The sequence below is a fragment of the Agelaius tricolor genome, unplaced genomic scaffold (assembly GCF_023055355.1).
Source record: "Agelaius tricolor isolate 1412-34295 unplaced genomic scaffold, bAgeTri1.0.p SCAF_50, whole genome shotgun sequence".
NCBI lineage: Eukaryota > Metazoa > Chordata > Aves > Passeriformes > Icteridae > Agelaius > Agelaius tricolor.
This window is the reverse complement of record NW_027269310.1, coordinates 1,539,523-1,567,417: the sequence shown is the minus strand read 5'-3', so window position 1 is coordinate 1,567,417 and position 27,895 is coordinate 1,539,523. Positions and strand designations below refer to the sequence as shown.

At 57.0% G+C, this 27,895-nt stretch overlaps 2 protein-coding genes across 2 annotated transcripts in view; one reads left to right on the top strand and one right to left on the bottom strand.

Moving 5' to 3' along the window:
- The window catches only part of LOC139604387 (zinc finger protein ZFP2-like), a 521,402-nt gene that overhangs the window by 239,704 nt on the left and 253,803 nt on the right, over positions 1–27,895 (top strand). The gene's annotated exons all lie outside the window — the stretch shown is intronic.
- On the bottom strand, positions 10,239–13,303 carry LOC139604367 (serine/threonine-protein kinase pim-1-like). The gene is made up of 6 exons (XM_071455540.1): positions 13,248–13,303; positions 12,146–12,833; positions 11,973–12,023; positions 11,403–11,769; positions 10,594–10,770; positions 10,239–10,345 (listed from the first exon to the last, which is right to left on the bottom strand). The coding sequence occupies exons 1-6, from the start codon at positions 13,301–13,303 to the stop codon at positions 10,239–10,241; spliced, it is 1,446 nt and encodes a 481-aa protein (XP_071311641.1).

Here is a 27,895-nt window from a genome sequence, read left to right as displayed (position 1 = left end):
AGCTATGCCTGCTGCTCACTGCAACTCTTGGAGGCCATGGCAGCATGGTGGCAAGGGAAGCACTTGTCTGGAGAAGCTGGGGACATTCCTCCCTCTGGCAGCTTTCCAAGTCTCCCCGTGCCTTCTCCAGGTGCCCGCCATGGTCAGGTACATCCACCAGTGGCTCCTGGCCAATCAGTTTGCTGAGCACAGGCTGAACAGGAGCCTGCTGGATCTGACGGAAGCACAGCCCGCTGACGTAGTCGTGACGCTCCTGCGCGTGGCCCCGTCCTGTGACAGGTATGGGGCCCACGTGCCCAGAGGGGCTCAGGGCTCCCCAGCCCATCAGCCTGTACAGCCTGGCCCAGGTTGGACAGGTTGTAGCCTGGCGTGAGCAACAGAGAGTTCCAGGGCCCTCTGGCTGCTCCCTTTGCCAGCCCTGGCACGTCAGCCCCCGAGCCTGCTGCCATGCTCCCTCGCTGTAGAGAGCTTTTTGGATAATTGGTTAGCTGAGAAAGGACATTTCAATGTGATACCAATGGATAAGGATAGGGGAAACAAGCTGGGAACTGAGCAACCAGTGTCCAATCACTGACAAAGGTCACAGTGACCTTCCCTGAAACGGGAAGACGGGGGAGAAAATCGCTTGCCAGAAAATGTCGTTATCTTAGGTAGAAAAGTTAGAAGAATGCAAACATAGACGCAAAATAATTGTTAGAAGATAGAAGTAGGTGTGGTTGATCTAAGTGTGCTTTAAGCAATAATGAGCTCAGCTTTTGCAACATGTATAAGCTTCATTAACACCAATATAAATATGTGTGAGTTTTCAATAAACTTTGGGATTTGTCATCCACGCATATGGTGTGTTGCAATTCCTCCGCCGTTCACAACAATACCTGTAACCAAAATCAAAGCCATTTCCCACACACCCTCCTTTGTAACACACACAGACATGCTCTTGTGTTTCAGAGTTCTGATGTTTTCTTTTTAAGCTCCTTCCATGGACTTCCTGGTACTCTTGGATATCAGAAACCCTCAGCATTTCTGCTGCCCTCTGGTAGAACAGAGTGATTTCCCTGAGGCAAGATAATGAGTGCAGACTGGGGGCAGATGATCTGTCACTTCATTCTGTTTGCAGTTCCTCTGGGCTTTCACTTTGCTCAGCTGGAGGATGTTCACACTCCCACGTTCCTCTTACAAACCCCAGGTACTGTGAGAGCAGATGGATCCAGCAGAGCCCAGCTCCACTTCTGTAGCCAAGGACTCACGTTGCTCATTCCACCAACCCAGCAGCATTTTCAGGGTCACAACACCTCTGCCTTTGCCCATGGATCTTATCACTCAGAGATGCTCCAGGACAGGTTTGCATGCTGGGGTGAAGCTCCCAGCCTGGACTGAAATGTCAGAGGGACTTGCAAGTGTCCTTCTGCTGGCATTGGCTGAAGGGAGATGCAGCTCCTTCCCTGGCTGCCCTGACAGCATTGCCCAGAGCCGGGCCCTGGGGACAGCGTCACCCTGAGCCAGCTGTGCCCCTCCAGAGCCCCCAGGGCCGGGCAGCTGCTCCCAGCCCTGTGCTCTGCAGAGGGAACTGGGCCCGGGGCTGCAGAGCTGCCCCACGGCTCTGCTGCAGCTCTGCCTGCACAGGAGGGGCTGCACGCCTTGGAGCCCCGGGCCTGAGGGCAGAGGCTTGGCTGGGGCACAGGAGGGAGGGGGCTTGTTCAGAGGGAGGGGCTGCACTGCAGGGGATCCTGTGCACATCTCTCAACTCTCCCTGCCACAGCATTGCTGGGTTCTGTTTTCTCTCCTTCCCTGATCTCTCTGCTTCCTGGAGATTTTCCTCCTGCAGGGGTTTCCCTGTGCCTGATCTCTCTGTGCCAGCACTCACAGAGCCCAAAGCTCTGTGCACTCTCCTTGGCCCTACAGAACCCTGCCTGTTTGCAGGGCACTGCCTGGGGGCAGCTTCTCTTTGCAGCTTGCAGAAAGGACAGCTCAGACTGAGCCTGATGGCTCCAGCAAAGCTGCTGCTGCTGCTGTCCATGGGCACAGTGGCTGAAGGCACATTAGGGATCTCCTGTGAACCTGCTGGTCACTAGAAGGAACAGTTTGGTGGTCTCAGGCACCACTTGCCAAAATTCAGAACTAATAATTCATAATCATCCTTTAATAATTATCCCCCCTCCCTGCCACTCTCCAGTAGTAGGAATCTGAAGACAAAGTCTTAGGAAATTGCCTCATTTCAATCAAAATCCTTGTCTTGGAAATATTCTGTGAGTGATCAGCATGTGAGAGCTTCATGAGCATTTCAGCTCCCCTGCAGCAGAAATCCTCAGAGATGCACTGCCAGAGTCTGCAGGCATTGGGATGTTGCAGCTTTAGGAGATCAGTGCAGGAGCTGCAGCTGCATTGTCCTGCAGCCAGAGGTTGCTGTGCCAAGGGCTGGCAGTGATTGTGCCCCAGGCACTTCCCAGCCCCTTCCCAGCCCTGCCTGCTTGAAGCTCTCTGTGCCTCTGTGCTGTGCCCGGGCTGGCTGCAGGCAGTGCCCCAGCCCTGCTGGGCTGTGCACAGGAGCTGCTCCTGCCCAGAGCTGTCTCTCTGCAGCTCTGCTGCCCTTGCCAGGAGCTGCCTCTGGGCCAGGAGCCCGGCCCAGCTCAGCAGCACAGACACAGCACAAGGACTTTAGGAGGTCCTAAGGAGGTCTGGCCTGCTCAGAGAAGCTGTGCCTTGAGCTCTGAGCCAGTGTGGACAACCTTGCTGCACATTCCCCAAGCCCATGGTGTCTCTCCTCACTCACCTGGGAGCTGCTATGCTTGGAGAAGTGGCTGCACTCAGGCAAAGAGGGATTTTCCTTCTTTGAGTTTTGAAGCCATCTAAAACTCCTGAGTTCCCCCATTGCAAACAGACATCCTCCTCAAGTGTGTGCCAAGCCCAAGGTGGCACCAAGAGCACTCCAGCCCTGCCCTGGGCCAGCTGTGAGGGTGGATCATCATCCCAACAGGCAGTGGGCCATTGCAAGGGGCTGCTGCCATGGACACTGCAGGGACCCCAGTGCTGGGTTTGGGTGCCATGGCAACCGCCATCAGTTCAGGTTTCCTTGGAAAGCAGCCCCAGGAGCCATTTCTGCAGCCAGGCTCCATGGCCCCTTGCCTGCAGAGCTGCTGCTGCCCTGGGCTGCCATGGCAACCCTGAGGACAAAGCGGTGCCAGGGCTGTTCCAGGTACAATTGCAGTGACACTGGTTGGTGCCAGCAGGTGCCATGGCAACAGCCACAGGGACCCGTTCCTTGGTTTGGTGCCATGGCAAGCAATGCTCGGAGCCGTTGTGATGGTTGGTGGGCATGGAAAGCTGGCCTGGGCCCCTTGCTCAGGGCTGGTGTCAGTGCCCAGAGCCAGAGGGGATCCCTTGCTGGGGGCTGTGCCATGGCCACCTGCCCTGTGCCGCGCTGGCCGCTCAGGCACCAGGAACCAGCAGCCAAGGGCACTGCCAGGGCCAAAGGCCAGGTCAGCCAGACAGAAAGGGGCAGGGCTGGGCACTGTTTCCATGGCAACCGGCACTGGGGGGGACACCTGGGGCACCTGGCCTGGCAGTTGCCATGGAAAGCCCTGGCAGGCACTGAGGGCACAGCCCCTGGCACTGAGACACTGCTGGGCCGGGTGCTGAGCACAGCGCTGAGCACACAGAGATGGTTTTGTTCTTGCTGAGCTGCAGCACAGCCAAGGCCTGTCCTGCCCCTCGTCCAGCCACGCTGGGGAGGGGCTGGGGCTGCAGGGGAGCTTGGCAGGGGACACAGCCAGGACAGGTGACCCCAGCTGACCCCGGGCACAGCCCAGACCAGAGCACATCATGCTCAGGCTATGAAGGGGGGAACAAGGAGCAAGGGGGGAATTTTGGAGGGAGGCTTTTTGCCTTCCCAGCTAACACTTAGGCAAGAGGGGGCCCTGTTTCACCAGTGGGCAGGGTCACTACCAAAGACACAGACACCAACTGAAGGAATTGTGGCATTTATATCATGCACAGCTGCAAAGCATTACAAAAGGATAAGCTCAGCAAAGCACATCATCATTAGCAAAGAATTACAAAAGAAGCTCAGCAATCCATCAGAACTCATCATTACATTTTGATGACTAACCCCTTGGTCAAACACTAGAGGTGTTTGTGGCAGACAAAGATTCTGGCTGACTATCAAGGAACACCTTACAGACATCAGTAGTGCTTCAGTGACACCTTTCTTCATTCTTTTTTCTCAATCTCCTTGGAGTTAGGAACAAGAATTCCGTTGTCCATGGAGCTGGCACCTTTTGAATTCCAGAATAATGCCCCCAGGCCCTTTGCTGTTCAGCTTTACCATGTTGTCTGGGGCTAACAAGGCTTGGGGGGCCCTTTCCCCTCTGGCTGGAAGGGACTGGGTCCCAGTCCCTGAGGGGCACCCAGGCTCCTGGATGCAATTCCTGTGCAAGTCCCTCAGTGTCACAGCAGCCTTCCCATGGAGCCCCGTGGATCAGAGCATTTGCCAAAGGGGCCCTTGGGGCAAACAGGGAGATTTGGTCTGGCAGCATGTGTAAAACAATATCCTGTCACATCTACTTGTTCTCACACACAATCCTTGGCTGCAGGGACACATTCCCATTGCTCCTGCCCAGCTTTCAGGACTCCGAGTTGTCTTTCCCAGGAGCTGCTCCTTCAGCTGCCTCGGGAGGGCCATTTGGCCTCCGGACCCACACTCTGGCTCCATTATTAGGACTGCTGCATCCAAACCCTTTATCTCCACAAACGGTGGTGATTGCAGCTGGAGCTCCTTTTTTCACAATCGTTCCTAAAATTGCAATATCAATAATTGTGCTACCCTGTCACAGGGTTGAATAATCCAATCTTGTTCACTATTGTTTAACAGAATTACTGTAATTTCTCCTGGATATTCTGCATCAATTCCTCCTGCCATGACATGAACACTTTGCAAGGCCAAGCTCCAAGGGAGCAGTTACCAAAGCAAAGTGTCCTGGAGGAATCTGAATTCCTGTTTCAGTATTGATGGCTCTCATTTGCTTTGAATTCATCCTCATTAATTCCAATGCAGGAAGGCCCAGCCCTGCAGCCTCTGGGCTGGCCCTGCCAGGGGCCATCACAGCCAGAACAATTTCCCAGGCAGTCCAAGTCTCACTGCCCATGGTTGGATTTGCAAATTGGGGGCAGCCGTGCACAGCCAGGGGGTTTCCATTTCCCCCGCGGGCCATTGTTCAGGGCATGGAGCACATCTGGGAGATGGGTTCTCCATGGGCAAAGGTTCCCATCTCCTCATTTTTTCAACTGCTCTTTTAACAACCCCTTCACCCGTTCAACCAATCCTGCAGCTTGTGCATAGTCTGGGACATGAAAAACCCTGCAGGCTTCATCCCTGTATTTTTCACAGCAACAGACAAAGCCCTCTGCATCACAGTATCACCAAACCCTGGGAAATAGCCAATTTCATCCCTTCCTCCTTTTTACATTGTATACAATCTCACATAGTTGACCACTGACAGTAGGGCCCTGGCCAATCCTGTTCTGTAGGGTATTCAGAGTTACATCCCTGAGTAGCCAAAGCTACCAAATTAGTATTGTCATCACTATTTCACATTATTATTATTTCATACATAGATATACATATAGACAGATAGATACAGACATATATATAAAATATATATATATATATAAGTATACAAATATATATATATTAAGGTCTTATTATACAATAAATGCATATAGTTAGTTATCATAGTGATATTTCACTGGTACAAATGCAGCTGAGCTCAAGATTAAAACCTTCTGCTCTTGCTCCATGTGGGAGCATTCCAACAATAATTGTTCCTTCTGAAGGTGCTGTTTCCAATGGACTCTTAACAAATTCATCTTTGTCTGCCCAAACCCACAAGTCCTTTTCCTTTTCCATGTGCACTTTTTGGATGCATTTGAAGACATCCAGGGCTGCAGCTTCTTTTACCCGACTGCCCCACTGCTCCCACGGGGCTCCCACCTCAGCCCACTCTAGAGCCAGGGAACTCCAGGGAAGGGCTTCCCATCTGGGAATTTCTGATGGCACTGATGCCTCACATTGACATTGAACAAGTGACATTTGGTTGGGATCTGGCCAGACTGGGCCAGTTTGGTTTGACCAGTGGCCAAAGTCAGCACCAAAGACACAGACTCCAGCTGAAAGAATCAGTGTCATTTCCTGCAGTTCAGAGCAGCAAAGAATCACAAAAGGAGCAGCTCAGCAATGCACCCAATCATCCCCACCAAAGATTGCCTGCAGTGATTAAGAAAGATGCAGCAGCATTTCCCCTCAGCCTTTGCCATCCCCCAGATGCACACAGCAGCTGGGGAAGCTGTCACAGCCAAGGGCTGCAGAGCCACTCCTGGGCACTGGCAATTCCTGCAGGTGCCTCCAGCCCCAGCTGAGGCTCCAAGCCTGCTGGGAGAGGGCCCAGCTCTGACAGTGCTGCATGAACAAACTGACAGCACTGCTAGTGTGCCAACATCTGCTTTCATCCTCCTCTTGGCTCCCTCCCAAAGCCTGGCCAGGCCTCAAGGAGGAGCCAAGGCAGCTGACTTTGATCCTTCAGCCCCACACAAGGCCAGATGTCAGATTTCATGGCCTTCTCTGGCTTCTAAATACACAAAGGGCCATCCATGTTTCACTAAGGAGTGGCTACATCTATCACAGTGCTAATGACCATGCATATCTCATCAGGGAGCAGATACAAAGATAACCCTTGGTTGGAAGGTTCCTCCAGAGGCCACCTTTGGCTCAGGGCCTGCTGTCCAGGCCTCACTCAGGGCTGCTGTCCAGGCCTTGGCACTTCAGGGATGTGCTTTAGTGCTGGGCTTGGCACTGCTGGCTGAGCGGCTGCACTGGGTGAGCTCAGAGGGCTTTTCCAACAGAAAGGATTCTGTGATTCCATGATGATATCCGCTGCATTCAGCTGGGGCTATTTCAGCAGCATTACTTTGCTCCAGAAGTTCCCTCTTGCCCAGCTCCTGTGGCCTGAGGCTTCAGCTCCTTCAGCTCCTGGTGCTGAGCTGCTCATGCTGAACGAGAGCACTCGGAGAGACGAATCCAGTCCATCCAATTCCTTCTGGGACACGCAGAGGGGAGGCTGTGCAAACAGGAGCATTGTTTGCTGTGGCCTCCTCTCTGCCCTTCACGCCTTTCAGCGCTTTGAAGCAGCCAAGAGCTTTCTCCAAGAGTGCAATGGAGCAGCTGTTCCTGCTCGCGGGCCTGGCTCTTCCCAGTCTCTGCCCTTGCCTGCTTCTGTCCCTCTTGCTGTGCCCTCTGTTCCCCCAGGGCTGCCTGGCTGCTGCCCAGGACTGTGGCACTGGCACAGATCCAGTGCTCCAGAGCCTCCTTTCTGTGCCCTTGGAGCTGCCTGGGCACAGCAGCCTTTTCCATCTGCAAGCTCCCCATGGACAGGGAGTGCCCAGCTGCGTTCCTTGCACAGCCTCCAGGAGCCCAGGGCTGCCATCTCAAGTCCCTGCTGGCACTGGGGGCTCCCAGGTGCCTCAGGCTGCTCTGACACCGCTGCACACGGGAGGGAACAGGGGCAGGGGCTGTGCTGAAAGTCAGCTCCATCTGCTGCTGCTACTGCTGCTGCTGCTGCTGCTGCTGTGGGGTCATTTGTGCAGCCCTGGCCCAGAGTCAGGGATCAGATGCTGCCAGTCTCTTCCAGCCCTGGCTGCTCAGAGGTTGGGCCTTGGAGCCTCAGGTGGCCAAAGGCAGCTGCTGCTGGCCCCTCTGTGTGTGCCCGTGTTCAGCAGTGCTGCTCCATCAGTCTGTGCCCAGCAACGGGGAAAAGCCTCAGCCCTGCAGGGCCAGGAGCTGCCGGGCTCTGCCTGAGCAGCTCAGCCAGCAGGAAGGGAGCTGCTCCACACAGGAACCAGGAGCAAAGGACACTCCTTCTGTAGGACATGTTTTCTATTTAAAGGAAAAAAAGGAAAAAGAAAAAAAACTGTATAAAATGTGAAAGATGAAAACAAAACCCAAGTGTTAGTGAAAAACTTCTGAATCTTTGCATTAAGAGGTAAATGATTTTTTTAAAGGGGAACTCAGTTATTTACATTGTAAATGTGCTGATGGCATGGATCCATCTTACTGACCCCAGCAGCCTTTTAAAGATTCTGGGCTTTGTTTCCAACATTGCCATTTGAAATTGTGCTCAAAGCAAGAGGAAATTGCTTTGTGCCCTTCCCGCTCCAAGCAGGACTGGGAATGGAAACTCTGTCAAAGCCCAAATCCTTTAGAAGATGCCCTTCCTTCTCAGCCTGGGAAGGAGCTGCACATTCCCTTTGAAACTGTCAGGGATTTCTTAGAGACACAAAGTCCCACTTAGGGCTTTTTGCTCTGGTTTGGCAGTGCAGAAGGGCAATTCTCCATCCAACAGCTCCAGACTGCACTGCCTCAGGAACACGGCCCACTCGCCAGCTTTGGCCCACTCAGGCACTTCTAGAGGAGGAAGAAAGTGCAATTGCACAATCAAGAAGGAAGAATGGGACAGACAAACACCCTGTGCAGATCCAGGCATTCAGCTGGGACTGTGGAGGGTTTGGGTTCTTGCCAATTGGATGTGTGTCCCCAGCTGCAATCTCTGGGCCTGCAGCAGAGTCTCACTCAGCTGCCAAAGCAGAAAGCTCAGGCGCTGTGCTCGCAAGGGGCTCGTCTGATGCAAAGCTGTCAGAGCAATGTGAGGGCAGAGCCAGCCCAGCTGGGCCCAGGGCTGAGCCCAGCAGAGCCCTGGCAGAGCCCAGAGCAGCCTCAGCAGCCACAGAGCCCGGCTGCAAGGAGAGAAAGCAGAAAGTGCCCGTCAGCTGAGGGCTCCTGTGCCCTTGTGCCAAGGCCTGCGGTGCCCAGGCCATGCTGGCTGTGCCCAGAGCTGTGCCCAGAGCTGCCCATCCCTGCTGCCTTTGGCAGCAGAGCAGGAGGGCAGGACATGTGCCCAGCCTGCAGCCAGCCACGGCACATCCAGCCCTCAGCAGCTGCCCAGAGCAGGATGCTCCTGTGCTCGCTGCCATCTCCCAAAAGCTCTGATCCCACCCTGCCAAGCACACAGGGACCCACCTCACGCCAGCCACGGCTGCAAGAAAAGCTGCTCCCAAACCACGTCCTCAGCCTTCTCCAAGGCCACCGCCCATCCACGCCACAGCTGCTCCCAAGCACTTCCCCATCCACACTGGACCACCTGGAACGCTTCCTCTGGAAAAACAAACAACACATTCTTGAAAAGAGATTACAGACAAAAAAGGAAAACAAGAAAAACGGGAAAAACTCTTATCTCTGTCAGGGCCTTGAGGAAGGCCAACTCCTACATGGTAGGGAAAAACCCAGCCATGGGTGAGGGAAGCCCACACTTTCTCACTTCCACCCAGCACTGCCCCCCAAAATCACGGTGATCCCAAAGCAAACAAGGGCAGTGCAGCAGCCCAGCCCTTCCTTGCCTGCAGAGCAAAGCAGCCCCTGCACAGCTTCTGGAGTCCCACCTCTGCTCCCACCATGGGGCTTTGCTTGTGTCGGGCTGGCTGCCCCAGCCCCAGCCCCAGCCCAGGCCACGGTGGCTGCTGGGGGCTGTTGGCAGGGCCAGGAGCCCACTCCCATTTGTACCCAGCCCAGCCCATGCCCCAGCCCTGCCAAAAGCAGCTGGGCAGCGACTGAAGAATGAGTTGCATCTGCCCCAGCAGAGGGGGAACCTTTGCTTCCCAGCCAGGCTGGGCCATGCCCAAATCTGGCAGCATTTCCCCGGGTGGGGACTCACCTGCAAATTCCCTGTGGAGTCTGGCTTTGAAGAAGGTGCCAGAACCAAAGTCCATCACCTTCAGCCTCCAGTGGCCAGGCTGAGGAAGAGCTTCTCATCCTTGATGTCATCCTGGCTGTCTCCAGCAGCAGCAGCAGCAGCAGCAGCAGCAGCAGCAGCAGCAGCATCCCCACCCGGTACAGCTTCTCCAGGAGCTCCTTCTCCTTCCCTGGGGGGAGACCAGGCTCTCAGGGCTCTGCCCAGGGCCCCAGCTCTCAGGGAACCAGCACAAGCAAAACCAGCTTGGATGGCGGCCACCAGTGCTGGGCAGAGCAGCTCAGCTGCAGCACAAGGGCTGCGTGTGCCCATCCCATGACCCCCGTGCAGTGACACAGGCAGCACAAAAAGGTCTGGGTTCCTTTGCTTCTGATTGCCAAGGCATGTGTGGAGCTGCAACTTACCAGGGCCCTGGATCAAAGTGTGCCTGTGGCTCTCTCCCTTCTTCTACGGCCGAGGAATATCCTGCACCCAAGGATCACAGAACAGGTCTTCTAATGTGGGTCTTTCCAAGGAGTTCACGGATAAACACCACCTGATCAGATCTTTGCACTCTGGGCAGAGAAAGCAGAAAGTGCCGGTCAGCCAGAGAAGGCTCCTGTCTGCTTTGCCCCACTATTGCCATGCCCAGGCCTTGCTGGATGCGCTCAGGGCTGGGCCTAAACTTTCCCATCAATTCCCTGTTTTGGAGGAGAGCAGGACATGTGCCACCTCCTCAGCAGCTGCCAGAGCGGGATGCTCACGAGCCCGCTGCTGGCTCCCAGCACTGGGATTCCCCCCGTGCCCAGAGAAGAGGATCCACCTTGAGAGAGCCCTTGTGGCAGCGGGAGCTGGCCCCAGCTGAGGTTCCGGCCCCTCCTGAAAGGGTGCTCCCCGCAGACCATCTGGTGCAGCAGGATGCCCAGGGACCAGATCGTTGCTGCCTCGCCATGGTACCAGCCAAAGTCGTTCCATTCCGGGGGGCTGTAGGACGGTGTTCCTATGGAATACAGATGGAGTTCAGCAGGGGGATGCTGCTGCTCCCAGAGCCTGGCCCCAGCATCCCTGGGCCTGCGGGGGCTGCATCAGTGGCACACAGGGTGACCACTGCCCTCTCGCCAGCACCTGGGACTTGTGCACAAACTTGGGCTTGGAAAAGAAGCCACTGGTGTCAGAAGAGGGCAGAGGAAGCCCTGGCTAAGCCTGACCATGACATGCAAAGGAAGAACCCACTCACTGCTGGTGAAAACATGCCCCTATCCTCCATGTCTGCATTGCCCCAAAAATATTAGGAAGCCAAGGCAAACAGGGCGAGTGGAGCAGTGCAAGCCCTTCCTCTCGCCTGCACACCAAACTGGCTGGGGCACAGGTTCCTCCCCGCTCTCTGCTACCCCCACCCAGGGGGGTTTTGGGCGGGCTGGCTGCCCCAGCCCAGCCCCAGTCCTGGGCAGAGTGGCTGGCAAAGGCTGCCAGCAGGGCTGGAAGATGGCTCCCCACCCAGCCCCACTCTAAAGCAACTCAGCTGAAGACTCAGTCCCCTGACTGGCAGCAAAAGGGAGAATCCCCGCTTGGGCTGGGAGATGTTGGGCCATGAGATCCCGGGACCAGGAGTACACCCTTACGTGGGCTCACCTGCAAAGTGGGTGTAGGCTGTCTCTTGCAGGTAGGTGCCACAGCCAAAGTCGATCAATTTGGCCTGCTGGGTGGCCAGGTCAAGCACGATGTTCTGAGGTTTGATGTCGCGGTGCAGGACCCCGCAGCTGGTGCAGTGCCACACGGCCTCCAGCACCTGGCGGAACAGCTCCCGCGCCACCTCCTCGGGCAGGAACTGCCGTGCCTCAATGAAACGCTGCAGGTCCTGACACCGCTCTGGCCGCTCCATCACCATCACGATGTGGTTGGGGAGCTCGAGCCACTCCAGCAGCTGGACCACGCCGGGGAAGCCAGTGGACACCTTGGCTAGCAGCACGATCTCCAGCGGGGCCCTGCTGCCGTCGGGCTGCGGGAGGAGCACGATGCCCTCAGTGGGGCCGATGCCGTGCCAGGCCTGGGGAAGCCCTGAGCCAGCCCGGGATGCTCTGCGCCCTGCGCTGCGCCCACGCCCGCTCCCCCTCGAGGCGTCCTGGCGGCTTCCACCGTGCCGGGCCTCGGCTCATCCCCGCCCGGCAGCCCCGGCTGCTGCCGCTGGCCCCGCTCACTCACCAGCTCGCCCCAGTGCCGCACGCGGTTCCGTGGCACCCTCTTGATGGCCACCTGCAAGCCAAGGACAGCAGCGGGCTCAGCTCGCCGCCCGCTCTGCCCAGCCCCATCCTCCTCCTCCTCCTCCTCCTCCTCCGCCCCCTCGTCCTGCGCCCGCCGCCGGCCCCGCCGCTCACCGGGGCGCCGTCCGAGAGCCGCGTGGCCGCGAAGACGCTGCCGAATCCTCCGCGCCCCAGCAGCGAACCCAGGCGGTAGCGCTCCTGCAGGGCCTCGTGCGCCGTCCCTGCGGGCGGGACGCGGCTGTCAGCGCTCGGCCCGGGGCCAGCAACGGCCCCCGAGCGCCCCTCAGCCGCCCCGGGCCGGCCATGCCCAGGCCTTCGCTCCTCGCAACGCGGCACGGGAGGCTCGGGGCCGGCGGCCGCGCTGCCGAGCGGCGGAGCTCGGGCCGGGGAAGCCGCAGCGGAGGCGGCGGCAGCGGCCGCGCCGCCTGTGTCCTCCGCGGGCCTCGGGAGGGGCCGGGGCCGGGGCCGGGCTCGGGGCTGGAGCCTGCCTCGGGGCCGGGGCCGGGGCCGGGCTCGGGCCAGGCGGAGGCAAAGGGCGGCGATGCCGCCCCCGCACACGGCACTGATGCCCGCCCAGCAGCGCCACCGCCAGTAGGGCCAGAGCCGGGCGGAGGCGAGACCGCGGCGGGACGGGCGGGGCCGGGCACGGGGCAGCCCCGCCCGGGGCCGGGGGCGGGCCGGGGGCATGGCCCGGCCCGGCAGGGGGAGAGGGAGGCGGGGAGAGGAGAGGGAGGCGGGGAGAGGAGAGGGACGCCGGGCGAGGGACCCCGGGAGAAGGGTGCCCGACAGCGGGAAAGGGAGACTCAGAGACAGAAAGAGAGAAAGACCAAGAAAGAGAGACAGAGAAAGAAAGAGAGAAAGATCCTTATCGGTTATCTGCTTTGCTGCTTCTGCCGCTGTTGCCGCTGCCGCCGCTGCTGCTGCCGCCGCTGCCGCCGCTGCAACTGAAGCACCGGGGCCGTTCGTCCCCGTGTCCGTTCCCCATGAGCCCCACGAGCCCCACGTTCGAGCCCCGCGCGCCCCGGGCACAGCCCCTGAGTCTGTCCAAACACGGGAACTTTGCAGCCTTGAGCCCAGGTGCAGAGCCCTGACTCCTGCACACTGGCACAGCAATCCCCTCGCTTGCTGCTCTGCATTGGCCTGGCTGAGGGGCAAACACTGGCGGGACACCTTCCCTTGGGCTAGGATTCCTACCTGAGCCCAGCACTGCACTTACATCTCCAGTGTTGCCTTCCAGTAAAAACAGGGGAAGCAAAACTCTGTGTGGCTCATGGTATTTTAGAGTGTCTAAAAATCACTAAGCCACCGATCTTAGAGGTGCAGTGCATCTGGAATTACTGGGATGGAGAAGTAGTGCCCCATGGAAAAGGGGAGCATAGAAATAAATAAAGGAAAACATCTTGGATTGTTTCTTTCATTTACATTTCCCTTCTGGAAAGCTGTTCCTGTTTTCCAGGAATCTTCTCCTGTCTGCTCTTGCCAAGAATCTCTCCTGGAGAACAAGGTCAAGCTCCTGTCCCAAGATTTGCCACCAGCTGCAGCTTCTCTTGGCTTTCCACACTGCACAGTGTCTGCAGCAGGACTTTTGCAGCAAAGCAGGACAAATGTTTGGAGAACTTTACGTGTCCTTTCTTTTCCTGGTGGGCTGGGGTGTTGTGCCACTGGTGAAGTTTCCATTGTGACTGTTTGTGCTGGTTTAGGGCAAATTTTGGGAGGAAACCTCCAAAAGGGGTCCGTCTAGAAAGCAACTTCAACCGGCCTCTCCTCCTACTAGTTCTGGAAAAAACTTCCCTGGAGAAAAGTTGAGAAAACCAGGTTATTTAACAAGTAAAGTATTCCCAAGCATGAAAAATGAATAATATTAAATAAAACCTCTGACAGTGCTGAAGAGATGGCAAATTCAGAAAGTCCTTTTTGTGGGGTGTAGTTGGCTCACTCGGTCTCTTCTAAGTCCCTCTGGTGCTGGAATGCAGCGTCCCAGACCTCAGTGGGCCACAGGTGTGAGCTTCTGGTGTTTTTCTGGGTTTTCAGTCCAGAGCAGGTTTAAACAGTTCCAAGAAAAAGGAAAGTCCCAGTCCCAGGAACTTCTCTGCCTAAGCTAGCTAAAACCAAATTGCTGGACCTGGGCTGTGAAGGCACTGGGAAATTTCCAAATCTGGGCACTGGTGGTCCCAGCAAACACCAGATCTGGATGGTGCTGGAGCCAGAACCTGGAAATTTCCAACTTTTGGCTTTCTGTGCCAGCAAATCACTGGACTTGGGCTGTGCTGGCACCAGGAAGTTTTCAGATCTGGGCGCTGGCGCTGCCAGCAAACACCAGATCTGGGTGGTGTCGTTGGCAGTGACAGAAATCTGCCGGATTTGGGCTCTGCTGGCACCGGGAAATTTCCAAATCTGGGTACTGGCATAGCAAACACAAGATGTGGGCAGTGCCAGAGCCAGTAGCAGAAAGTGGCCGGGTTTTAGTTTTCTTTGCCAGAAAATTGCTGCATTTGGGTCGTGCTCGCACCAGGAAATTGCCAGATGTGGGCACTGGCAGTGCCAGCGCACACCAGATCTTGGTGGGGTATTTGCCACTACCAGGAAATTGCCAAATGTGAACTTTCTGTGCCAGCAAACTGCTGGAATTGTGCTGTGCAGGCATCTGAAAAATTCCAGATCGCGGCACTGGCAGTGTCAGCACACACGAGATTGGAGTAGTGTAGGCACCAGGTATTTGCCTGGTTTTGGCTTTCTGTGCCAGCCAATTGCTGGACTTGGGCTGTGTGGCACAGGGAAATGTTCAGATCTGGGCATGGGCAGTGCCATCAAACACCAGGTCTGGGTGGTGACAGTCTTGGCACCAGGAAATTGCTGCGTTTTGTCTTCTTTTTCCAAAAAAACTGCTGCACTTGGGCTGTGTTAGAACCGATAAATGTCCAGACTGGGGTACAGGCGGTGGCAGCAAACACCAGATCTTGGCATTGCCAGTGCCAGCAGTGGGAAATTGCCAGATTTTGACTTTCTTTACCAGAAAATTACTGGACTTGGCTCTGCCAGAACAATGGAATTTCCAGGTCTGGGCACTTGAGGTGGCAGCAAACACCAGATCTGGGCGGTGCCAGACCCAGTAATGTTGGAAATGAATTTGTACAGAATTTTTAAGGTTTGATAGAAGGTTTCTATAGTATGTATGCAAGTGTCACAATCCATCCTTACGAACGGGTTTCGTGATGGTTTGTGGGTTGATCTCAGAGTGCAAAAAACACCGACACGGTACAGGGGGCTGCAGTGATAATCAAAACAAATGTACCTTTATTGAATAACCACAAGAAAATGCATTGGGGAGGAATTGGGGAAAAGGGAAAAAGAGGGAGGAAGAGAAAGGAAGGTATAGAGCTACCAAACATAGAAAAGGAGAAGTCCTTTGATGTCCAGCCAATGGAGTTCACCAGGTCACGTCTGGGGAGATCTCAGGGTTGCAGTTCATCCAAACTCTTATTATACTCTTTTTGTTGATGGGGAAAGGGGTAAAACTTGAAACCGAATCAAAGGTAGCCTATTGTATTTTTGGGAGAAAAAATGGTATTTAGAGAAGGGTACACACAGTCCATGTTCTCTGCAGTGGGTGAGAGCCATTGTCTTCTTGGTCCACTGCTCGCACCTGCAACATCCATCTTGCTTTGGTTAGCTTGCCTCCCCCACACACCTCCGTGTGGGGTCTCAGTGCCAGTCCTTGGAAAGAGTGTGGGGGGGCCTTTTCACATAGGGATTTCATGTCTCGGTCTTTGATGGAGAGGCCTTGTACATCTCAGTCTGTCTGTCACGGCGGCTGTAAGACAAGTGAGGGGTCTTCTGTGGGGGACCACCCAAAACTCAGGAGAAGTCCAGCCAGGCCGAGAGGTGGGACAACTTCCAAGGCTATTGTTGCAAAAAGGCAAGGGGCCCCCTTCTTCCTTTCACTGGGTTCAGTGTAGCATACAGCAAACACACCTGTGAACAATAGCTTAGCAATGCCAGCAGCTGTGCTCAGGTCTCGGGGCCCTTGGCATGTAACTTTCTCCAACAGGGCCAGAAACTTCAGACAAGGGGCTTTTCTTCAGTGGTCCCAATGACGATGGTGAGGCAGATGAGAGAAACTTTGGACAGAGTCTCACACCTACATTACATGGACGATGTACTAATCTGTGCTTCCACCAAGTCTTACTCAGACACAGCACTTTCCAAAACTGTCGCAGCTGTCGAAAGCGCGGGGTTTCAGATAGCTCAGGAAAAAATCCAGCTATGGAGCCCATGGAAGTACCTCGGGTTTTTAATCACAGGAAGGACCGTCGTGCCTCAACCTCTGTCCATCAACGAGCACCCCCAGACATTAAGAGACACGCAACAGCTGTGCGGCGTCATCACGTGGATCCGACCTCTCCTGGGCCTCACCACAGAAGAACTGGCACCGCTCTTCGACCTTCTACGAGGAGACGGCGACCTGGCTTCCCCACGCTCGCTAACGCCAGAAGCCTGGGAGGCTTTGCAGAGAGTCGCCAGCACCATCAAACACCGCCAGGCACATCGGACAGAGCGGTCCCTTCCCCTCAGCCTCGGTATTTTTGGTAAGTGCCCAAACTTCCATGTGCTGCTCTTTCAGTGGGATGATACTTCAAAAACCCCACTCATCATCATCATTGAGTGGCTTTTTCTGCTGCACCAGCCACATCAAACAGTTACCACCCCACCAGAACTTGTAGCCAAACTTATTATTAAAGGCTGCCATTCGCGTCTCTGGGTCCACCCCTGAGTACAACTGAAAACTCTTCCTTAATCTTTCCAACCATTCAGTGGGGGTCTCATCTTTTCCTTGGCACTCTTTGAATGCCTTGCTTATGTTTTGTCCCCGGGGCACAGCCTCTTGTATGCCCTGGGTTATGATGGTTCTTAAGTCCTGCATATGACCACGATGGTTGGGGTCCTGCTTGTTCCAGTTGGGATTTTGCAAGGGCCATTTCACATCAGCTGCGGGACCTTGAACATGTTGGGGGTCCCAAATCCTCATTCCTGCCCTTCTAATCATCCCTCTCTCCTCTGTTGTAAATAGGATGCCTAGAATGGATTGCATCTCTACCCAAGTATATATGTTTGGCCCTAGGAACTGATCCACTCTTTCTGCTACTCCTACGGGGTCTTCTAATAATTTTCCCATCTCTTTCTTAAACTTGCAGACATCTCCTGAGTTCAAGGGAACAGTGACAAACCCCATCCCAGCTTGAGGTCCTCCTAATGCTATTTCCCTGGGAGGGAACAACCCACTGCTCTCTCCTTCCTCAATTACTGTCCTCATCTGACTCCAAGTACGCCTTCTGCAATCCGGGGAGTCCGTGACCTGCTGTCTATTAGGGGCCGATACTGGGGGTGCATTTGGGAGGGGTTCAGGGGGAGCTGGTGGTATATACGGGGGAGGATAAATAGGAACATATTCCTCCGGTCGAGACTTTTTCTTTTTGTCTTCCTCCCCTTGACTTCCCTTAAGGGGGAACAACCTAGCCGTTTGCTCATTACTTCCTACCAACCATAATTTAGCATATGCACTCTCCTCTGGGTTCACTGGCTCTTTACAATTCACATAAATGTTCAGGGCTTGACAGACCCAATCCTGGAAGGATGCGAAAATGGGCCAGTATATACTTCCTGAATCCAGATTCTTACCTCCCTGTACTACCATGCAATAATTTATCATTTTTGCCTTATCCTTCCCCTTTCTGGAAGGCAAGTCATCCCAAGACTTGATCATTAATCCTAACGGACTGTCATTAGGTATTGGGGGTAACTGGGGACCCTCCCCCATGGGATCAGAAGGCTTGCTCTTCTTCTGCCCCATCTTCCAAGGCACCTCCACACACACACACACACACACACAAAACCCCTCGGTCGTGGCTCGCTCCCTCGCGGGCTACGAGAACCGCACTACTAGAGGGTCCCTCTCACGTTTTCCGCAGGTGGACGTCTCATTCACTGTGCCCTGGGATCCCAACCCCAACCGAGCGGTTCACCTCGTATACTCACGCGTCCTGCGTCGTCGCTCGGATCTTCGTGCACAAAGTTTACAGGGTTACCGGTGTTTTCCTTGCTTATTCCCGAATTTAGGTTCGTCAGTTCAGATGAGGGGTCGGGTGAGAAGGCCAGGGCCACCAGGTGGTGGGGCGCCCCCCCAGGATTCTCGAACCAACCCTGTTTTCTGGATCCAAGTCACGGCACCAAATTGTGATAAACGAGTCCACTGGATTTAAGGATCATATAATTATATTTATTATTATGCAAGCGAGAATAAGCAAAGTTCAGCGCTGGGCGGCCGGGAGTCTCCGCTCCTCTAGGCTCGCGCCGTTCCTATCCCCAAGGTTCGCCTTTTATTGCCGTCTTCTCCCGGGTTCAGGGATGACGTGGTCTGTCTTTTGCGCTTGCTCGTTCAGTTGCTAGGGGGTCTTTTTCTGCCTTCTGGTGGTCGTGGGATGAAGGCTCCAAGTCTTCCTCTTTAACCGCTGAGTGAACTTTCCCTTATAAGGCATATCTATACAGTAGAATTTTCAGAAAACTATACAATTCCTGCAAGCCTAAGCAATTCTTGCAAGTTTAAGGATTGTTGTTACAGCCTTCCTCTGTGACCGCTGGGTGAACTTTCCCTTATAAGGTATATCTTTACCATGGAATTCCCAAAGCACTATACGATTCCTGCAAGCCAAGCAACCATGTGTGGCTGCACATTTAAGAATCAAGCAGTTTTAGCTATTTAGTTATTGCTTTTCTATTGTATAATTATGTAGCTATTGATTTAATTAATGAACAAACGTATTGCTACTTATTACATCCAATTTGTGTTGAATTGGGGCTGGGTTGGGAATTGTTGTTTTGGGGTGAGTTGATGGGTGTTTGTTGTGGGTCCTGGGGAGGGGAGGTCCAGGGTTTGGTGGGGGTGATAGTCAAAGGGGGGCGGGAGGTGATTGGACAGGGGACTTGACCAATCATTCGATGCCCTGAGAAAATGATTGGTCCAGAATGAATATTGATAAGGACCAATGAGAACACCGGAAAACGACCAATCAACGTGCGGATCCAAACCCCACCAATCCTGGACCTGAGAGGGGTTATAAAATGAGGGTTTTGACTGGGTTGGGGTTCTTCTCCTTCTGGGGGATGTACTAAATGGGGGAGAACCCAGCGTGCTTGGGACACATCATTATCTTTGGGTTGTTGTGTGGGAGTTTGGGGTTATCTCAGACTCCCTGTCCTCTGTAGTTTGTTTTGATAAACGAGGGCCTGTTTCCTTCTCAAGATCTGGCCTCGTTCGAATTCATAACAGCATGGTTTTCACCAGCACTGAGTGGGTTCTTCCTTGTCATGGTTGGGTCTTGCCAGGGTTTCCACAGCGCTCTTCTAACACCAGTGGCTTCCTATCCAACCCTAAGTCAACACAAGTCCCAGGTGCTGGCGAGAGGGCAGTGGTCACCCTGTGTGCCACTGATGCAGCCCCCGCAGGCCCAGGGATGCTGGGGCCAGGCTCTGGGAGCAGCAGCATCCCCCTGCTGAACTCCATCTGTATTCCATAGGAACACCGTCCTACAGCCCCCCGGAATGGACCCACTTTGGCTGGTACCATGGCGAGGCAGCAACGATCTGGTCCCTGGGCATCCTGCTGCACCAGATGGTCTGCGGGGAGCACCCTTTCAGGAGGGGCCGGAACCTCAGCTGGGGCCAGCTCCCGCTGCCACAAGGGCTCTCTCAAGGTGGATCCTCTTCTCTGGGCACGGGGGGAATCCCAGTGCTGGGAGCCAGCAGCGGGCTCGTGAGCATCCCGCTCTGGCAGCTGCTGAGGAGGTGGCACATGTCCTGCTCTCCTCCAAAACAGGGAATTGATGGGAAAGTTTAGGTCCAGCTCTGAGCATATCCAGCAAGGCCTGGGCATGGCAATAGTGAGGCAAAGACAACAGGAGCCTTCTCTGGCTGCCCAGTGGTTTCTGGTTTCTGTGCCCAGAGTGCCAAGATCTGATCAGGCGGTGTTTATCCATGCTGGACGTGGAAAGGCCCTCATTAGAAGAGCTGCTCTGTCATCCTTGGATGCAGGATATTCATCTCCCCTAGAAGAAGGGAGAGAGCCACAGGCACACTTTGATCCAGGGCCCTGGTAAGTTGCAGCTCCACACATGCCTTGGCAATGAATAGCAAAGGAACCCAGACTTTTTTGTCCTGCCTATGTCACTGCCCAGGGCTCATCAGATGGGAACACACAGCCCTTGTGCTGGAGCTGAGCTGCTCTGCCCAGCACTGGTGGCTGCCCTCTGAGCTGGTTTTGCTTGTCCTGGTTTCCTGACAGCTGGGGCCCTGGGCAGACCCTGAGAGCCTGGTCTCCCCCCAGGGAAGGAGAAGGAGCCCCTGGAGAAGCTGTACCAGGTGGGGATGCTGCTGCTGGAGACAGCCAGGATGACATCAAGGATGACAAGCTCTTCCTGGACCTGGCTACTGGCCAGCTGAAGATGCTGCACTTTGATTGGGGCACCTTCTTCAAAGCCAGGCTCCACAGGGAATTTGCAGATGAGTCCACACACAGGGGGATGCTCCCAGATTTGGGCATTGCACAGCCTTGCCAGGAACCAAAGGTTCCCCCTTTGCTGGGGCGGGTGCAGCTGATCCTTCAGTCACTGCCCAGCTGCTTTTGGCAGGGCTGGGGCATGGGCTGGGCTGGGTACGAAATGGGAGTGGGCTCCTGGCCCTGCCAACAGCCCCCAGCAGCCACCGTGGCCTGGGCTGGGGCTGGGGCTGGGGCAGCCAGCCCGACACAAGCAAAGCCCCATGCTGGGAGCAGAGGTGGGACTCCAGAAGCTGTGCAGGGGCTGCTTTGCTCTGCAGGCAAGGAAGGGCTGGGCTGCTGCACTGCCCTTGTTTGCTTTGGGATCACCGTGATTTTGGGGGGCAGTGCAGGGGGGAAGGGAGAAAGCCTGGGCCTCCCTCACCCGTGGGTGGGTTTTTCCTTACCATGTAGGAGTTGGGCCTTCCTCAAGGCCCTGACAGAGATAAGAGTTTTGACCTTGTTTCCCCCTTTTGTCTGTAATCTATTTTCAATAATTTTTTGTTTCTTTTTCTAGAGGAAGCATTCTAGGTGGGCTCTAGTCTGTATTGGGAAGTGCTTGGGAGCAGCTGTGGCGTGGATGGGCGGTGGCCTTGGAGAAGGCTGAGGACGTGGTTTGGGAGCAGCTTTTCTTGCAGCCGTGGCTGGCGTGAGGTGGGTCCCTGTGTGCTTGGCAGGGTGGGATCAGAGCTTTTGGGAGATGGCAGCGAGCACAGGAGCATCCTGCTCTGGGCAGCTGCTGAGGGCTGGATGTGCCGTGGCTGGCTGCAGGCTGGGCACATGTCCTGCCCTCCTGCTCTGCTGCCAAAGGCAGCAGGGATGGGCAGCTCTGGGCACAGCTCTGGGCACAGCCAGCATGGCCTGGGCACCGCAGGCCTTGGCACAAGGGCACAGGAGCCCTCAGCTGACGGGCACTTTCTGCTTTCTCTCCTTGAAGCCGGGCTCTGCGGCTGCTGAGGCTGCTCTGGGCTCTGCCAGGGCTCTGCTGGAGCTCAGCACCGGGCCGGAATCAGCCAAAGAAGAAATGGTGTGACCTGCAGCACAGACTTGCTCAAGCATTTTGGCAGCACAGCCCAAGTTTGCAGAGTGTACACTTCCAAGGGAAAACGTGACTCCCCCCAAAAAATAAACTTGTTCAGTAATTTCTGAAATGAAATCAATCTGGGATGACCCCAAATGACATTTTTCAGCTTGCTCAAGCTGTAGCTCAGCTCTTCTCTGAACAGTTCTCTCCCCCACCTGCCTTTTACTTCCCAACTGCTCCCTCTTTTCCCCCAGTGAGTTCCCAGCCCATTGCAGTCTCCATCACCCTGTTGTCTTCCTTGGTGCCCCTCACCATGAGGAAGGCAGAGCCCCAGGCTTAGGGTCTCATCTTGTGACTGGCTGAGGAGCAGCAATGTCTCAGAGGTCCAGTGGGATTTTAGTGTCATTCAGAGCCACTCTCCAGCCCTTAGCTCTCCTCACTGCTGAGCTCCCTCTCCCTTTTCCTCGTCCTTGCAGCAGGATGAGCTCTGTAACCTGCCCACACACCCACCTCAGTGAGGCTGAAGCTGAAGCTTCTCTGTCTCCTGTGGCACACCAGACCAGTGCCCTGTGCAGGGAGCCCCAGCCCCAGAGCACAGCACACAACAGTGCAGTCCGGGCTGCAGCAGCTGCCCTGCAGCCCTGGCTTGGCTGTTTGTGGCAAGGGAATGCTCCCTGTGTCCAGCTGTCCCTGCAGGATGGCCCCAGGGCAGAGCCCAGCCGGGCTCGCACTGCAGCCCCTGGAGCTTGGGGCAGACAGGGCTCCCAGAGTTGAGGTTCCTGGGGAGCACCCGGAGCTGTGCCTTGCACTCTGTTGCCGTGTGTCACAGTGCAGGCTGGCTCGTGCTGTGTGAATGGACCAGCCCTGGTTGGACTGCCAGGGGCCTCGCCCAGTCACATCTCTCCCAGGGCTGCAGCATTTCACGGGCCAGATTCTGACAGGGCATAGAGATCACAGCAATGAAATTATCCAGACAGGTTTTTTCAAAGGCCCTTTAGAAGGAAGGGCTTGAGAATAAATGCTCTCTGTTTGCCACATGAACATCGGGGTGAGTGCTCTCTCTGTCTCCAACCCACTCCAGCTCCAGCCAAAGTTACAGCCACCCACTCCCTCACACATCCCCCTCGTGCCTTCCCAGTGCCGTGTCCGGTCAGGGCTTCCCAGCCCCTCATCCCTTCATGGCCCCATCCCCTCAGGGGCTGCCCCAGCCTGGCCAAGCTGCCCAGCAGCAGCGCCGCAGCCCCACAGCAGCTCCAGAGCAGCCCCATCCAGAGGCACCCGGGAGCCCTCAGCAATGCAGCCAGCAGCAGATGGGCAGGAGGACACAGAGGGCGCTTCCTGCCTGGCCCAGGGCTTGTGGCCATCTCCAGGCACCGCTCTCACAGGGATCCCCGCAGCGCCGGGCCCTGCCCAGCCACTCTGTCACCAGCACAAAGGCTTCAGCACAACCACCAAAGGCCAAGGGGCTTCTGGCCATTTTCCCTGCAACACTGCACACCTGGACAGCTGGCTGAGCCCAGGCACCCTTCTCCCCCTCTTCCCCTATGCCCTGCAGAGCCTGGGTAGCAAAAGAAAGCTCCTGGGAGTCTGGGTATTATAACACACTCTATATTCATATAAGAAAGAAAAACCAAAAAGAAGAAAAGAACAATCTTAGAGAAATGGAAAATTCCCCCTGGCTCAGGTGGCCCCAGCAGACAGAGCCTCTGCGATCAGCTCTCTGCAGAGCTGCAGCAGCGCAGCCAGCCGAGCCTGGACAGATGAGGCCGAGTCCTCCATGCCCTGCGGAGCTGATCTTGCAGCCTCTGGAAGATGGAATATGGCTCACTCTGCAGTGCCTGGAGGACATCCAATGTTGGAAGTGCCACGTCTGACACGGCACTGCTGGTGTCCTCTGTCAGGTGTTGAAGGGCTGAAAGAAAGAGGGACAGAGCCATGGTCAGATCCCGGATCTGCGGGGAGTCGAGGAGAGCCCCCTGGCAGGGCCATGGCAGCCGGCTCTAGCCATGGGCAGGAGGGAGCGGGGAGCAAGGGGACCAGCCCGACGCTGCTGGCCACGAATGCCCCGGGTGGCCCTGAAATCTCGGTGTGCTCTGGCCACGCCGCCTCTGGTGCGCACAGGGAGCAGAGCCCTCGGCAGCCGGGGCAGGGCTTGCAGCTCCCCCGGCAGCCCCCGCTGGCCTCACTCACCGCTGCAGATGAGCCGGAGCTCTTCCTTCTTCCCCCTCAGGTGCCGCGCAGCCGTGCCTGTGAACACAGAGCCTGTGACGGCGCCAGCGGCAGAGCTCCCTGCCAGCGGCGCTGCCGGCGCTGCGGCCACACGGGCTGCTGGCCCGGCAGGGCTCAGCCCGGCCCTTGGCGCACGCTGCCGCCCCAGGGCACGGCTGCCAGAGGGCGGCAGCAGCAATGTCCAGGCCAGGCGGGGCTCCACGGCGCCGGGCCTGGCTGGCGCTGCCAGGGCAGCAGGCGGGGCTGGGGCCGAGCTGTGGCGGGCCGGGCCGGGGAGGGAGCCGGGGCTCGTGGCTCACCCATGAAGCTGATGGCCGCCGCTCGCAGGGACTCCTGTGGGCTCTGCAGGTAGGGCAGGGCCCGGCGCAGGTGCTCGGCCGCTCTGCTGCTGTTCTCTGCCAGCTGGAGAGAGCGGCAGGAGGGAAGGCTTGGCGCTGGCTCAGCCCCTGGGCCGGGCGCTGCCTGCGCCCAGCCCCGGCCTCCTCTGGCCCCACAGCACTGAGGCGCGGCCAGCAGCCGCCGGTGCCGGGCTCCCGAGCGTAGAGGGCAGAGCGCCGGCTGCTGCCCGGGGAGCGGCGGGGCCGGCCCGCCCCGCAGCAACGCCGGGCCCACGGGAGCCTGGAGAAGAGCCCGCGCGGCCTCTGGCTGCAGCAGCGGGCAGGGGCACAGCTGCCAGCCCCGCACTCTGAGCACCACCCTCAGGGGGCTTCTCCGGACTGAGGCTGGGGCTTGCAGGCCGTCCTTACCAGGCACTTGCTGAACTTCCACAGATTCTGGCTCTTCAGCAGTCTTTCAAGATCCCTCCTTTTCAGGAACTTGGCCACACAAAGCAGCGTTTCCTGAGAAGCCTGGAGAGCAGCAGAGCCGCGCAGATGGCCCCGCAGCCCAGGGCGCAGGACCCGCGTCCCTGTGCCAAGGCCTGCAGGAGGCTGCAGCCCGGCAGGCGCCAGGGCAGGAGGCAGCCGAGCCCCCTGCCAGGGGGACAGCAGCAGCCCACGAGTCCTCACCTGTGCCACAAGCCGATTGTCATCATGGCAGTGGAAGAAGAGGGGCAGCAGGCTCTGGCACAGGGTTGTCTTCAGGGCCTTTTTTTCCCTTTGCTGTGGAAGAGTCACCAATGTTCGGAAGAGCAGGATGGAGATCAGCTGAACCTGCCAATTGTTCTGGATGGAAGCAAGAAGACAAGAGCTCAGCATTGCGGCTGCACGGGGCTCAGCTTGGCGCAGGCCTGCAAATGCACAGGGCACAAAGTGTCCGGGCAGCAGCCAGTGGCCGTGGCTGGGGGCAGTGAGCCTTACGTGGTCCAAGAGTGGCAGGAGCGCCTCAAGCAGCTGCAGTGTGATGGGGCCGGGCATCAGCGTGGCATTGTCCAAGATGATAAAGCTGAGTAACATGACTGTCATGAAAACTATCTCTCCATCTGCATCCCACAGGAAGCGCACAAGACTTTCAGTCAGGCTCCACATTTTTTTGGTCTGTGCGGAAGACAAGTTGGTGAAATGCCATCCTGCTGCCGCAGGGCCCAGAGGCCAAAGGCCTGTCGCCAAGCACTGGGGCAGCTGAAGTGGGAGGCAGGAGAGCTGGGAGCAGCTGCCGCAGCGCCCAAAGCCCTGCCAAGCCCAAGCGACTGCATTGCCCAGCTCAGCCTCAGCCACTGCCCCCTTCTCACCATGAAGGGCTCCTCAATGAGCTCAAGAAGGGCCCTGAGCGCCAGGCGATGCCTCTCTCTGCACTGGCTCTGCAGCTGCCTTGACAAGATTTGCAGGACTCTTTTAGCACCACGTTGACTCAAGTCCAGGAACTGGAGGACCTGAAAGGCACAGGGCAGTGACAGGGGAGCCGGCCGGCAGCAGCCCGGAGCCGCACAGGGCTGGGCCCAGGCAGCAGCACAGGGCGCGGGCACCGTCCCAGGCAGCTGCGGCTGCGAGAGGGCAGAGAGCTGGCAGGCAGCTCAGGCAGGTGGCGCTGGCCATCAGGCTCACCTCCACAAGGAAGGCCAGGGCAGGCAGCTGCCAGCATGGCTCCTGTGTGCTGAGCAGCCGCAGCAGGTAGCGAGCGATGCGGGAGCACAAGGGGATGGAGACACAGCACATCTCCCTGGCAGGAGAAAAAGGAGCCAAGGCTGTCGGCCAGGGGGACAAACCTCTGCCAGGACTGACTCACAGAGCTCTGCTCTTTCCCCAGCATCCTGCAAGAGGCCCTGGGCTATTTGGGAGGCAGCTCTTTTGGGCACCCTCCTGTGCCAGCATTTTCCAGTCTGCTTGGCCATCCCTCGGTGACAAGGCCCTCTGGCCCACGACTCAGGGACTCTGTGGAGCTCCCTGGGCACACATGTCAGAGGCTGTGGGGAGAAGGGGCTCTCACCTGGCCAGCAGAGCCACAGCATAGTGGTGGCTGTCAGCACATAGCAGCGTGTCCCAGCCACAATGGCTTTCCATTGCCACCACCACATCCTCGTGCTGCATTCGGCAGAGCAGGGACTTCAGGGTCTGCACTGCAAACCTGCGTGCACAGCAAAGGCCAGGTCATGCTGGGAGCACTGGCTCCTGGCCAGGGACATGGCAGGGACAGGAGGAGTGGGATGGAGCACCTGTTGGGGCTGGTGGCAAGGCCGTATTCCTCCTGGCATATCCCCTTCCAGAAGGCATCGACCTCCTCTGGCATATCCAGAGTGCTGAGGAACACTTGGGAGAGCAGATGCACAAAGAGGTGGGGGAAATGCACCGTCACCATATGTGGGACACAGGGCACCTGGAGGATCTTCCACATCACCACGGTTGCCTGCAAAGGACAAAGCCCCCCGAGAGAGCGCTCAGTGCCCAGGTGTCCGTGTGGCAGGGCCCGAGCTTGGCAGGGAGAGGCCCAGAGAGAGGCAGCAGGAGCACGGGGCCTGCTGGGCCTGGAGCTGCCCCTGGGCCAGGTTTCAGGCCAGCGCCTGTGGCAGGGAGATGCACTGGGGGAAGGGGGATGGAGAGCTGCTGGAGAGGCGGCCTTGGGGCCAGCAAAGGCCAGTTAGAGAAACTCACAGCCAGGACAAAGACGCCCGTTTTGTCCCCATCGGCGGTGCACGTGCTGTGCTTGGGCCAGCTCCCCAGCACGTGCAGCAGTATCAGCAGCGCCGGCTCTGCAGTCCTGGGCGAGCACATGATGCTCTTCCACATGGTGAAAGCAGCTCTGTGGGGTTAGAGCTCTGTCTCAGGGGGGTCTCAGACACAGCAGCGGGGCCTGGGCAGCAGTGGGGACCCGAGCTGGCTGCCAGCTCTGCCTCTGCCCAATGCCACTGGCCAGCAGCAGCCAGGCAGCCCAGGCCTGTGGGGACAGGCCCCTGAGGGGCAGCGAGGTAGCATGGCAGCAGGCTCTGGGGCTGATGTGCCAGGGCTGGCAAAGGGAGCAGCCAGAGGGCCCTGGAACTCTCTGTTGCTCAGGCCAGGCTACAACCTGTCCAACCTGGGCCAGGCTGTACAGGCTGATGGACTGGGGAGCCCTGAGCCCCTCTGGGGGCAGGTGGGCCCCATACCTGTCACAGGACGGGGCCACACGCAGGAGCGTCACGACTACGTCAGCAGGCTGTGCTTCCGTCAGATCCAGCAGGCTCCTGTTCAGCCTGTGCTCAGCAAACTGATTGGCCAGGAGCCACTGGTGGATGTACCTGACCATGGCGGGCACCTGGAGAAGGCACAGGGAGACTTGGAAAGCTGCCAGAGGGAGGAATGTCCCCAGCTTCTCCAGACAAGTGCTCCCCTTGCCACCACGCTGCCATGGCCTCCAAGAGTTCCAGTGAGCAGCAGGCATGGCTTGGGAGAGCAAGCAATTCCTGGCAGGATCAAAGCCTGGCCACAGGCTGCTTACTTGCTTTGGCTTGGAAAAGCCCTCCTCTACGAGCATATCCAGCAGAGCAGCACTGGTCTTGGTTTTGAAGATGTGCAAATAGGCTCTGAGCCCAGTGCCCATGGTGCTGGTCTCTTCCGCCCGAATTTTCTTGATGAATTTGCAAACCAGCTGTAGGAGAAGGGCAAGAAGCCAG

Bases quoted from the DNA above. Each gene is read 5' to 3' on its own strand.
- LOC139604367 (XM_071455540.1), bottom strand. From the start codon at position 13,303: ATGAGCCACACAGAGTTTTGCTTCCCCTGTTTTTACTGGAAGGCAACA. The intron at 12,834-13,247 runs GTAAGTGCAGTG...TCTGTCTCTGAG, and splicing joins TGGAAGGCAACACTGGAGAT to TCTCCCTTTCCCGCTGTCGG. The intron at 11,770-11,972 runs GTGAGTGAGCGG...CTCCTCCCGCAG, and splicing joins TGCGGCACTGGGGCGAGCTG to CCCGACGGCAGCAGGGCCCC.